General features: G+C 46.3%; 1 protein-coding gene across 1 annotated transcript; it reads left to right on the plus strand.

Moving 5' to 3' along the window:
• Nucleotides 1–7,650: 7,650 nt before the first annotated feature.
• On the plus strand, nucleotides 7,651–8,007 carry LOC138514650 (protein LDOC1-like). Its single transcript, XM_069630087.1, has one exon. It carries the CDS (start codon nucleotides 7,651–7,653, stop codon nucleotides 8,005–8,007), a length of 357 nt encoding a protein of 118 aa, XP_069486188.1.
• The last annotated feature ends 5,253 nt before the right edge of the window (nucleotides 8,008–13,260 follow it).

Below are 13,260 nucleotides of genomic sequence, written 5' to 3' on the forward strand. Positions count from 1 at the left end.
GAGGATACATTTGTGTATAATACCAGCCGAGCATTGTCAGGGATAGGGGACTCGATCGAATTTTGGAAAAAATTGCTGATCTCACTGATGGGATGGGTGCCACTCTGCAAAATGTTCATACTCCTAAGGCTTCTCTACTATTTCACTAATATCCCTTATGGCATTAAGAAAATATTTGTTTTAATGTTGGATGAAAAGGGTAGGGAGCTGTTGTGGGATTCAGGGAGGAGGAGGGTCTCACTGGCAACTTTGTGATGTCCGCCGTCGGAGGGTGCCTCAATTTACTGTATTATGAGCTTTACTTCATAGCAGCACAACTGCAAGCAACATGAGCGTGGACAGACACAAGTGTGTAACTGCTGGCAGGGTTGTTGGGAGTCCTTCCAGCTCACCGGTGGGGGTAGGGCTGTTGTGGGGCATGGTGGCAGGAAATGGAGCTACCAACGTATTTCGAGTAGCGAGGACTCTCTGGAGGAAGATCTTGAGGAAAATGCAGGTGACCGACCTCTATAGTGTAGACCTACCGTCCGGTATGGAGCTGGGATTTCTCTCTGCCTGGAGGAGGTTGGGAATTGCTGGTTTGGGGCCAGGGGGTGTAAGACAGTGGGGGACTTGTTTGAGGGTGGGAGGCTGATGCCATTTGAGGAATGGAGCACTTACCATGGAGTACCGAAAGGGCATTTCCTAACATACGGGACCGTGACCAGATGACTGGCTGCCATATGGAAGGAGATCCCGGAGGAACGACAGACAAGCCTGTTAAGGCAGGTTCTCCTAATACAAGACAGTGGGGGGCCAGGCTCTCTCGAATTCATCAGGCATTGTGGAGTGTATTCCTTACGAAGGATCTGATAGTTCAGAGTAAATGGGAGAGGGATATGGGAGGTCCAATTGCGGAAGGTGAATGGACAAAGAGATGGGAGCAGGTCTGCAGGGTCCTGCGGAATGCTAGGTTCCAACGTATCCAATTTAACATCCTACATGGTGTGTAAGTGACCCCGGTCAAACTACATGCAATGAATAGTGATCTGAGTCAGGACTGCCCCTGTTGTGCGATGGGGCCAGCGCAGATATGGCACTTGCTCTGGGGATGCTTGGTTGTGGCATGCTACTGGTAGGCAGTGATTGTAATGATTCATAAATTGCTTGGCTCCAGCCTCGAGTGCAGCTCAAGAGTGTGTTTGTGGAGGCTACTCCCGGGGGGAAAATGGCATAAGATTAGAAACCAACTGGGCCAGTTTATACTGGTACTAGCAAAAATATGGGAAGCCATTGCCTGGAAGAGGCCCTAGGTTTCGGCTGTGGTCAATGGAAGGAGGATGTCCACGGGTGGGGGAAGGCAGAGCTGGATATATCATGCAGAACCAGGGTTCCTGAGGTGGAAGAAGGGGTGACGTGGAATGGGACCAGCTGCTAGAAGAGTCAAGGTTCACTCCAAATTGGAAACCCCCCTGAGAGGGAGGAATTAATGGACTGTGTATCAGTGGAGAGGGGTGATGAAGAGGGTGGGAAGGGAGGAATGCACCAGCCGGCTGAGGGAACTCCTGAGGGGTCGGGCGGAGGGTTGGTATATATTCATCTGTACCATGGTTTCCTTTTTTGAATGTGTATTGTTATCAGTGGTCATATATACTGTACTGAACTTCCTTATGTATAATGAAACTCGAATAAACAAATGTTTTAAAAAAAAGATTCGTGACCACTCCGATACAAAGTATTTCTTGTGCTTTATCATTCAACAATGGGAAAAGTCTAGGACCGGAGACCTACGAATACGTGCTCTTGTGATGAGCACGACCACTTCATTACTAGATACAAACTATTTCAGCACAGTGGAAATGACCATTCACTCCGGCTTCGCGCACTGGATTTCTTATTTTATAGAAACTCACCGGCCTCTTTAGTAGCTGTCCTTCACAACGCAGGGCACACAAACTGCAGCTTCTGCTGCCAGGGGTCCAACATCTGTCTCTTAGAGACCCTTGGGCCGCTTCTTGGCAACATGGAGCAGCACTTTAATTGAAAGGGAAATGGGCAGCCTTCCCACCCGGCTCCCTTATCCAACGCCAGTCTGCTCCACGGAGATCCAGCTCCCACGCTAGGCTGTTTCAGACCACCTCTCCCTGTAGTCCCCAGTATCTTAGCATGCTGTGTACCACAGACCTTCCCGCAGTAGTTCCCTTCAATGGCTCGCCGCTCTTTCAACAAGGTTCCCGGATGATCACACAGGTTTCTCTGCTGCTGCTCTCCATGTTGCTTTTTCCTCCTCCTTTTATACACCTGCAACCCCCCAACAGGTTGCAGGTGTGTTCTCTCTATCAGCCTTGCCTGACCATGATTATGAGGACATGCCCGACCTTCACACCACCTTGCAGGCATCTTCTTTGTCCCAGTACCAAAGTGGTGTGTGATGTTCATTACTCTCAGTTGCCTCTTCATTGTCTCAGTACTAGAGTGCTGAGAGTACTTCCTTGTCACAGTACTGTCAAGGGTCCCATATGGTGAATTGAGGGGAGTTGACTTAAAATAACCCATAAAGGTCAGGGGAGGGTTAGGTTGTTCATTATTTGGAAAAGGGGGATGCCATGTCTCGCCTGAGGTCATCCGCCGCCCAATCCTCAAGGACCCTCCACCCAGGTGATCCTCCCTCACTTTTCCGCCCTCAGGGTCAGGATCCAATAGCAATGGCCTTTCCCTGGCCACCTGTGCCGAGGATCCAAAGGGCTAGGAGTGGGAATACTCCCAGGTTTCTCACAGGGATTATCGAGCAAGCCCAATGTTGAGCATTTCAAAGAACACTTTTCTGAAGAAAGTCCTGTGTTTACCAAAAAGTAATCCTTGTCTACCTCTTTCTTTGGAAATTAACATGTGTAGGCCCAGATTTCTAAGGAATCCTTCAAATGGTTAATTCCTGACTAATCGCACTGAGCAAGTTAAGATGGGCCCACACTGTTCTGACTCCTTACTGGTCAGGTATGGTGTGCCCCAGGGATCTTCTTCGTCCCCACTGTTGTTTAACTTTTATATACATCCATTGCTGAGTATTTATTCTCAATTCAACCTGCAATACCACTCATACGCCAGTGACACAAAAATCTATGTCTGCCTAAAACAGACCATGGAAGCAGTCGATCAGGTATTATCCTGTGCATGAAAAATACAAAACTGGATGTTGGAAAATAAGCTTCAATTAAACCCCTCCAAAACTGAAATTATCGTATTTGGATCCAAGAAGAAACTAGTTAAATTTCAACAATGTGTTCCCTGTTCAGCACTCCTGGATGTCCCAACCATGTTCTACTCTTGTGTGAAGAATCCCGGCTGCATTTGGCAAGCAAACCTAAACTGCAATTTGCAGGTAAGTGAAATTGTTAAAGCCCTTTATTTCCATCTTTGAAGCCTCTGCTGCCTCTCATCACAGAGAGAGATCGCACAGCGGCAGTCGGGCATTAGTTAATTCTAAGTTAGACTATTCTAATGTCCTTCTTATCGGCATTCTGATGAATCAAATGCAGCATCTTCAGGTTGCTCAAAATGCATCCGTTAGGCTTATTTTCTCCTTGCTTAGGAACTCATCCATCCCTCAGTTTCGTAGGAGCCTCAATTGGCTGCAGTGCAGCAGAGGGTTCATTTTAAGACCCTTTGTCTGGTCTTTAAGTGCCTTTTTAGCTTGCACCCCGCTCCATCTTCCTTCAGAAATTGTTGTTTGCCACCCAAATCATCCAAATCTTTTGGTGGTTCCTTTATCTATATGTGTTCATCAAGGTGACAGATGATTGTCATTCGCGAGCCCACGAGCCAGAAATATTTTACCAACCAATCTCCGTGAAATTGACTCCTTACCACATTTCAGAAAGAGGTTAAACACTCTCCTTTTTGAATATTGGCCTATGATGGCTATTCAACTATTTTTAACATCTGCACCAGATGCAGTCTTTGCTTGGTTCTACATGATATGCGCAATGATAGTTCTCAAATCAAATCTAAGATTGTTTGGGTGATTGCTCTTAATCCACTTTTATATTGGATACGTACTTGGAGCAGCCCTCCCTTAGCCAACCTCCTGGAAGCAATTAGGAACCTATGTTTTCAAGATGGTGGATCCGAAGTGCTATAGTGCAGACATGTCAAAGATCTGGTTAATTAGATCACTCACCTCGAATTTCGACAAAATCCGATTACAACAGATGTGAATTCCAAGTTGTTAGCAAAGTAGGATTTTCACTCAAAAGAAGAAGCTGATATCCTTAGTGAACTTGATCGCTCTGTACTGGCGTCCAGATATTTCGACTATAAGAACATGCCTGGTTATGAAGATTACATAGATTGTATTCAACCATCTTATGCCCGAATGCATTTCATCACATTTAGGTTTGGCCTTTTTCAATTATAGCATCAATGACAATCCTGTGATGCACCACGACCAGGAACGTGCCCTTATTGTACCAGTTTGTTGCAAAATGATATACATTTTATGCTTAGTTGTCCAAAGTATAAAATATGTAGGGAACTGTATTTAAAGCCCCTTTTCAATGAGCATGGCATTTGCAATACACAACTGCCATTTCGTTTTGTAAATCCACTAACAATAAGAGGATCATTTTTGGTGCAGCAACATTTTTGTATCTGGCCTGGATTTTAAGGAAAAGAGTAATGATTTTAGGTTTATTTAGTTTTGATTTTGTAAGAAGGCTTTTTATTGGTGTGGTATTGTACAACTGCTGTTATCATTGCCTATCGTTATTATTTGTAACTGTATTGTTTTTATCTCTTTTCATGTTCTAATTTAAATTTATTCAGCTGTAATGCAATGTTGATATATGTATGTTGTTGTACCCTAAAACCTAATGTTGAATATAGGCTTTTGACTGATTGGCAAACAAAGGTGAAGTGCAGTAGGTGTGGGAATGGAGCATATGTGCAGAGGAAGCCAGCGTGTAGGGCCAGGAGGTACATTGTAGTGCAGTATGAGCACTGCAAACTAAGAGTGCAGCAAGGGAACTGCAGGGATGGGAGCATCATGGAGGAGAGAGTCTCGAGAACACGGCAAACAGCAAAGGCGGAACAAGGAAAGATAGGGGAGCCAGGCAGGATGGAGGGAATCGAGAGGAAGCTACACAGAAGGAAGAAGAGACTAAGGAGAGGGGGAACAAGCTTTTCTCTAACCCAGTAGGGGGATGGAGGAGCGGACTGAACCTCCAATAATCCATCAATGTAAAACCCAAAATAACCCACTGGTGGCTGGAACAAGACCAAGGGATGGTCCACAGAAGAACTCTGCCAAGCAACTGATTATCACGTTCTGGTTATTTGTAGTCACTGCCAACTCCTAAAAGGCTAGTCATTTGTCTATGTTTCTACCTAAATGTCTAATCCAGGGGCCCTCGTCGAATGGCACCTGATGTAAAACATGTTATTTCCAGAAACTAGTAGGGCCATTCACCTCTTGCTCTATTCACTGTTTTACCACCCAATTTTCATCTGGGAGAGATGCTCCATGCACCTTGTGTTCCTTTTCCCCTCCAGTTCCTCTTAAGCCTACCTTCTGTTAAGTGGATCCTGGTACATCTCATCTCCTTAGTCAGGAATATATAAATGTATAAGGCAGTGCCAAACAATTCCGCTTATCCTGTACCTAGGGAATCCCTTCAACTCCGGCCCATAATAGAGTTCTCTTTCGCAAGGTAGCCAAGGACCTTGTGGATCCAATCGGACCATCGAAATAGGTCCATATTGTTATTTTTGTTTCTGCTATGAGAAATCTGGATGCTTTCCCCTTGTAGAAAAATCACCACCCAACAAATATGAAAGCATTTGATTCAATTGTTTCCGAGTTGGTGTTCCTGATCGGGGCAGTACATTCATGTTGAAGCTTATGGTGAGGTTAAAGAATTCCTACACATGAGAAAAGCCTCTAAAAATGCATACCATGCCTACACTGACAGTTTAATAGGTAGGTTAATAAAACACCCAATGCAATTTGTTAAAGAAAAACTTGTCAGTGAGAACAGTAATAATAGGGATATCTTAAACTCATGGGCTTTGTTTACCATGTGAAAGATCCCACAAATCTGAGTTGGGTTTTCACCTTTTAAATTACTGTCCAGGAGGGAGCCAAGAGATGTGTTGGACATTCTGAATGACAGCTGGCAAGATCAAAATGCCCAAGGGGAAGATTTAGCACAATTTTCTCAAAATGCTTGAGCATGTATGCACATTATCTGAAGATTAGGTAAGACACACCTGACTTTTACCCAAGAAAATAAAAAAATATATGATAAGATGACCCAGCGCCAAAATTATAAAGATGGGAACAAAGTTCTAGTTTTGCCTCCCTGCTCGGATAACATGCATCTAGTTACTTGGCATGGGCTACATGAAAGTAGTGAGAAGGTTAAATTATCAGGTCAGACAACCAGATAGACAAAAAGATCAAATATACTCTGTACCTTTATTGAAAGAGAAGCGCTAACCAGACCTTATGACTACCTCCATGGTTACACTCACGCCTCCGATAATTCAATCACTCTATTTCCAGAACACCTTAAATCTCAGAAAAAACACAATCTCCAGGGTTCGCTAGATCAGTTTGCAGATGTTTTCTTTCCAAATCCTGGAAATGTTTGTGGTTTTTTCTCACCATATTTGGGCCCATCTAGGTCTAGGTTCACTTATGGCTCTACAGAATACCTGTCATGATCCGCCCCTGGAAGCTATGGCACGATTGGAAAGCACTGCCACGAAGAACCTGACAGTAACGGCCTAGCCCTCAACCAACATGGCGGCCACCGTTACTTAAATCAGCCCCGCCCACCTACCTGCGCGTTGTATCTGTGATTTTCTACGATACGCTCGCTCGGCTACTCCTCCGAGTAGCCTCCTCCCAGCCTTCTACCGTTTTCTACCTGCACATTACTCTACTTGCTCAGCCTACGATTTTGCCTTGCTTCCTCTTTTCTGCGGCGTCTGCCGCTCGTCATTTCTATCTGTTTCCTTACCTTCGGCGCCTCGCCGTTCCGACTCGCGGTCTCCTCTGCCATTCCCGCGCTTCCTCACGTTCTCCTCTATTAGCTTCGGGGTTCTGTCTATCCTTTGGGTTTGTGACTATACCTGGCTTCTACGCTCACTCTCTCTTTCTATCCTTTCTGCTTCCATCGCTCTCTTTGGAAATTGGTACGAATCCTTCTGTGACAGCGTACAGTACTCTACTACTTCTCCCAATACACCGGACACTTTATTTGTACACTATTCCTGGGGCTTTGCCTGTTTGCTTCCTATTTGATCCTGAGAAGAGAAAGTCACCCCAGACCTTTACCGGCCAGCCTCTTGCAACTATCCTCGACTCGAGTATCCTTCCTGGAACAGTCTGCAGGGTTTTTTGGTGCCATCCATCGGCTTTTTCCCTGTCTTTTGGGGCTTGGCTCCTCGGGGCCCCCCTCAAGACAGGTCCCACTCCCTGTCGAGGTGGCCTCCGAGGGAGCCAGGCCTTACTTGCATGACAGGAAGTCAAAGGAGAAACCATCTAAGGAACATCCCAAGGTACTACGGAAGAAGCCATCCAGTGTCCAAGAAAGCCAAGAAGAATCTTCAGGTGAGGAGCAGGGGGCAGAAGGTGATCAACGTGACAGAATACAATGCCCGAACGTAACCATGGCTTCTCTGGAACAGTACCAGGAGTTGGTTGCCGCCTTACAGGGTTTAACCATAGAAGTTCAAGCCCTGAAAACTGAGAACGCCGCTTTACGCCAACAAGTGGTCCTCCGTAGAGATGACCAAGGGGACTTGCCGCCTATGCCTCTTACATTTGGAAAGTATGATGGTTATCCCGGCGGTCTAAAGGAATTCTTAGATGCCTGCCAAGTTCACTTCATCTTTCGACCTTATGCATTTGAAACTGCCAGAGCTAGGGTCGGTTTCCTTATCACCAACCTAACGGGGAATGCCTTGTCTTGGGCCACCCCTTTGGTGACCAGAAACGATCCCGCTCTGTCTAACTATGAACTATGACCAGTTTGTGGATCTCTTCAAAGGGAGATTCGATCGTCCTGAGGTCTTATACACCTCTCTTGAGGCAATACTCGATGTGAAACAGGGGAACACAGACGTGCAGACCTACATATCCCGATTTCTGAGACTGGCGGCGAAGACAGACTGGCCTGATTCGGCTAAGCAAACGATATTTAGGAGAGGTCTCCAGGACAAACTAAAGGACGAGTTGGCTAGGGTAGCTCGCCCACCGTCGTTCCAAGATCTCAAGACACTGACCCTACAATTGGAATACCGGCTATCTGAACGCCGACAGGAAAGAAGGAGACCTCGGCTCAATCTACCATCACCTAGCCCTGCTCCACATCCTCCCAAAGACATGCCGACATCAGAAGAACCAATGCAGATAGGAACAGCCCGAGGTCCTTTGACGCCTGCAGAACGCAAAAGAAGGAGAGACTCCGGTCTCTGTTTATATTGCGGTTCCTCAAAGCATTTACTCAGGGACTGCCCTGAAGTACCTCCACGAAGAAAGGAAAACTCCAACCCTCGGTCCTTTGCAAGGGTGGTCTAGTGGGAACAAGAAGCAGCCCTTGCAACCTTACCTGACCCTCGTAACTAAGGGAAGACACTAGTCTGATGATCTTTCGGGTTCAACTATGGACTACAAAATCCTCCCCCATAGAAGTTCTTGCTATGCTGGACTGCGGAGCCGCAGGAAACTTTATGGATATCGAATGGGCTAAGGCCCAACGAATCGCCATTAGACGTAAGGAGAAACCTATCCCTGTAGAAGGGGTAGACGGTGAACCCTTGCCCTCAGGCCCCATAGATTCCGAGACTTTACCCTTACACTTGGTCTTGGGAGAACACCATGAATCTATGATATTTGACCTAATTCGAGCAGCACATTTTCCTTTGGTGATAGGTATTCCATGGCTTAGGCGTCACAACCCTCAGATCAATTGGACCACCAATATTGTGCGTTTTGACTCTACTTATTGTAAGGACCACTGTACCATCAATCCCCCTACCCAGGGAGAGAACAAGGAGCACCGAGCACCCCAGCTTAAGGTGGTAGCTGCCATTCCCCTACGATACCAGGAATATGCTGAGGTGTTTCAGGACACTGTACCCAAGCTATTACCTCCCAATCGACCAGAGGACTGTGCCTTAGATCTCCATCCAGGGTCCATGGTTCCCTTTGGTAGAATGTATCCTTTGTCTCCTTCCGAAAAACTAGCCTTACGGATCTACTTGTACGATAACCTTCAGAACGGACTCATTCAGGAATTCCGATCGTCAGGGGGAGCTTCGTTATTCTTCATCCCCAAAAAAGACACCACCGAATTGCGGCCTTGTATTGATTACAGGGGACTCAACCAGATCACTGTACGTGACCGCTATCCTATGCCTTTAATCAGAGACATTCTGGAAGCGGTCAGAGGGGCCTCTTATTTCACGAAACTAGACCTCAGGGGAGCCTATCATCTTCTCAGGATAAGGACAGGCGACGAATGGAAGACCGCATTTCGTACCCCATTTGGGTTATATGAATACCGTGTCATGCCCTTTGGTCTCGTGAATGCCCCAGCTGTCTTCCAAAGATTTATAGATAAGATCTTTTCTGACATGTTGTTTATGTCAGTTGTCATTTATCTGGATGACATCCTTATCTACTCTGAAAGGCTTCAAGAACACCAAGAACATGTTAGACAGGTGCTACACCGACTCCAGTCTAACTACCTTCTGGTAAAACCCGAGAAATGCCAGTTCGAAGTAACAACTGTTTCTTATCTAGGTTATATCCTATCCAAGGAAGGAATCCAGATGGAACCCGAGAAGATTAGAGCTATCATCGAATGGAAAGAACCTAGAGGAGTAAAGGAGGTTCAAATATTCTTGGGTTTAGCCAATTTCTATCGCCAGTTCATCCCTAACTTTTCCGACCTGATGTTACCTAATACAGGTCTTCTCAAGAAGGGAGTTAAGTACGTTTTTGGTCCAGAACAGAAGATGGCATTTTTACGCCTTAAGGAGTTATTTACTTCGACTCCCATACTTGTACAACCTGATCAAACAAGACCCTTTATCGTGGAAACAGACGCGTCTGGAGGAGCACTGGGAGCCGTACTTCTACAAAGAACGGACGATGGCCTCAAACATCCAGTCGCCTATTACTCAAGGACTCTGACGAAAAGTGAACGTAATTACTCAGTTCTGGAAAGAGAATTACTTGCCATTAAATCAGCCTGTCAAGAGTGGAGGCACCTACTCTTGGGAGCAGCTTATCCTTTCCAAATACTTACAGATCACCGCAACCTCCGGGTGTTGCAGCAGATGGAGTGCACCAATGCTCGACATGCCAGATGGGCCTATTACTTTTCTCAATTTGAGTTCACCATTTCATATGTACCTGGTACTGAAAACAAGATGGCAGACGCACTCTCCAGATGCCAAGGAGAGGAAAACAACCTACCGCAAGAGCATGACCTCTTCTTCCCAAATCTGAAGATTATGGCTAGGGTCGTGCCACTTCTACAAGATCTGGTAACCCAATACAGTCATCTACCGGCCATACCAGCCTCCGTCACTCAGGCCAATGACGGTCCAACCCAGAATGGAAGCCAGGACAGAGAGTCTGGTTGTCTACCAAACATCTTCCTAGATGGATACACACAGGCAAGTTTGCACCTCGATTCCTGGGTCCTTATCCCATCATCAGACAGATCAACCCCATAGCTTATGAACTACGCTTACCTAAGGGTCTTCAAAGAGTACATCCAGTCTTCCACACCTCATTACTCAAGGAATACAAGGAGGATCCTTTTCACCGCAAGACTCAGAAGACTAAGACTCCGGAGGTAAAGGAATCACAAGAATACGAGGTTGATTACTTAGTGGATTCACGTTACCACCGAGGGAGACTCCAATATCTGGTCCATTGGAAGGGATATTCCGAAGATGAAAGGACGTGGGAACCCAGGTACCATCTTCACGCACCCAGACTCATAAGAACGTTTCATCTGAGGTATCCAGGAAAACCAGGGGGGTTCTGGGGAGGGAGAGGCCATACTGTCATGATCCGCCCCTGGAAGCTATGGCACGATTGGAAAGCACTGCCACGAAGAACCTGACAGTAACGGCCTAGCCCTCTACCAACATGGCGGCCACCGTTACTTAAACCAGCCCCGCCCACCTACCTGCGCGTTGTATCTGTGATTTTCTACGATACGCTCGCTCGGCTACTCCTCCGAGTAGCCTCCTCCCAGCCTTCTACCGTTTTCTACCTGCGCATTACTCTACTTGCTCAGCCTACGATTTTGCCTTGCTTCCTCTTTTCTGCGGCGTCTGCCGCTCGTCATTTCTATCTGTTTCCTTACCTTCGGCGCCTCGCCGTTCCGACTCACGTTCTCCTCTATTAGCTTCGGGGGTTCTGTCTATCCTTTGGGTTTGTGACTATACCTGGCTTCTACGCTCACTCTCTCTTTCTATCCTTTCTGCTTCCATCGCTCTCTTTGGAAATTGTTACGGATCCTTCTGTGACAGCGTACAGTACTCTACTACTTCTCCCAATACACCGGACACTTTATTTGTACACTATTCCTGGGGCTTTGCCTGTTTGCTTCCTATTTGATCCTGAGAAGAGAAAGTCACCCCAGAACTTTACCGGCCAGCCTCTTGCAACTATACTCGGCTCGAGTATCCTTCCTGGAACAGTCTGCAGGGTTTTTTGGTGCCATCCATCGGCTTTTTCCCTGTCTTTTGGGGCTTGGCTCCTCGGGGCCCCCCTCAAGACAGGTCCCACTCCCTGTCGAGGTGGCCTCCGAGGGAGCCAGGCCTTACTTGTATGACAGGAAGTCAAAGGAGAAACCATCTAAGGAACATCCCAAGGTACTACGGAAGAAGCCATCCAGTGTCCAAGAAAGCCAAGAAGAATCTTCAGGTGAGGAGCAGGGGGCGGAAGGTGATCAACGTGACAATACCTGAAGCCTGACATCAAATTATTAGAAGGGGAATCGACAACTTAAGGTGAATGAGCCCTCTATCAGCCAGTGGTCATTACGCATAGTAGAGAAGCCCAATGGAACTTGGCGGTTCTGTATTGATTTTAGATGGGTAAATTCCATCTCTACCTTTTTATGCATATCTGATTCCTCACATCGATGAATTAACTGGAAGGTTAGGAAGTGTCAAGTTTATTTTCATTCTAGACTTGACTAACATGCATTGGCAGGTTCCATTATCTTCTGGGGATATGGAAAAGGCAGACTTTTCAACACCCAATTGCTTGTTTCTGTTCACATTCCTGAAATTCAGACTGCACAGAGCTCCTGCCACATTTCAAAGATTAATGGATTGTTTCTTAATCCCGATAAATATTTGGGTGCTTATTAGGATGGTGTTATCTATAGCAATAATTGAGGTGAACACATGAACTATTTATATCTCATCTCACAAAGCCTCAGCGCAGCAGGTCACACAGCGAATCCAGCCAAATGCCACGTTGCCCAAAATTCTGTGAAGTATTTAGGATTCTTTGTGAGCAATGGATTCTTCCAACTCCAGGAGAAAAGGGTAGCAGTAGTACTAGACACGCCTCCACCAACTGCCAACAAAAGATGTTAAATCTTTTTTTTTCAGTTTGATCAGGTACTATAAGAGAGTTTCTACTGCTTTTTCAACTATAGCAGGCCCTTTTGGCCCTACAATTGAAAAAAGTCAACCTGCAAGCATAGTCTGGAGAAAAGAAGACTGCAAGAAACAGATAAAATGTCTCTGTAATAGATGACTGCTGCAATATCTCCTGTTTGACATATCTCTCCTGTTGATGCCCTCATCTAGCACCTTAAACCATCCAATTGCAAAGGAGACCTTTGCCCATCCCACATCATCAAGATGTGTGCTGACCCCCTCGCACCCATCACTGCAAAATTCATTAACGCCTCTTTCACCTTATGCTTGGTCCCGAAAGCTATTAACGAAGCCTGGGTCACACTGCTTCTCAAAAAACTCTCCCTCAACCCCACCCTGCCCACCAACTACTGCCCCATCACTACAGTACTCTTCCTCCTTAAAGTCCTTGATCACACTGCCTGCATACATCTCCAAACCCACCTGGAAAAACACCTGGAAACCCACAACCTTCTTGGCTCACGTCAATCTGGTTTTAGACCCAGGCACGGCCCGAAGCTGCCCTCCTGGACCTCAAGATCCAGCTTGACAGCATACACGATGCCGGTAGACTCGGCATCCTATCTTTACTTGACCTCT

This window comes from Ambystoma mexicanum, chromosome 12, assembly GCF_040938575.1.
Source record: "Ambystoma mexicanum isolate Mex_15411 chromosome 12, UKY_AmexF1_1, whole genome shotgun sequence".
NCBI lineage: Eukaryota > Metazoa > Chordata > Amphibia > Caudata > Ambystomatidae > Ambystoma > Ambystoma mexicanum.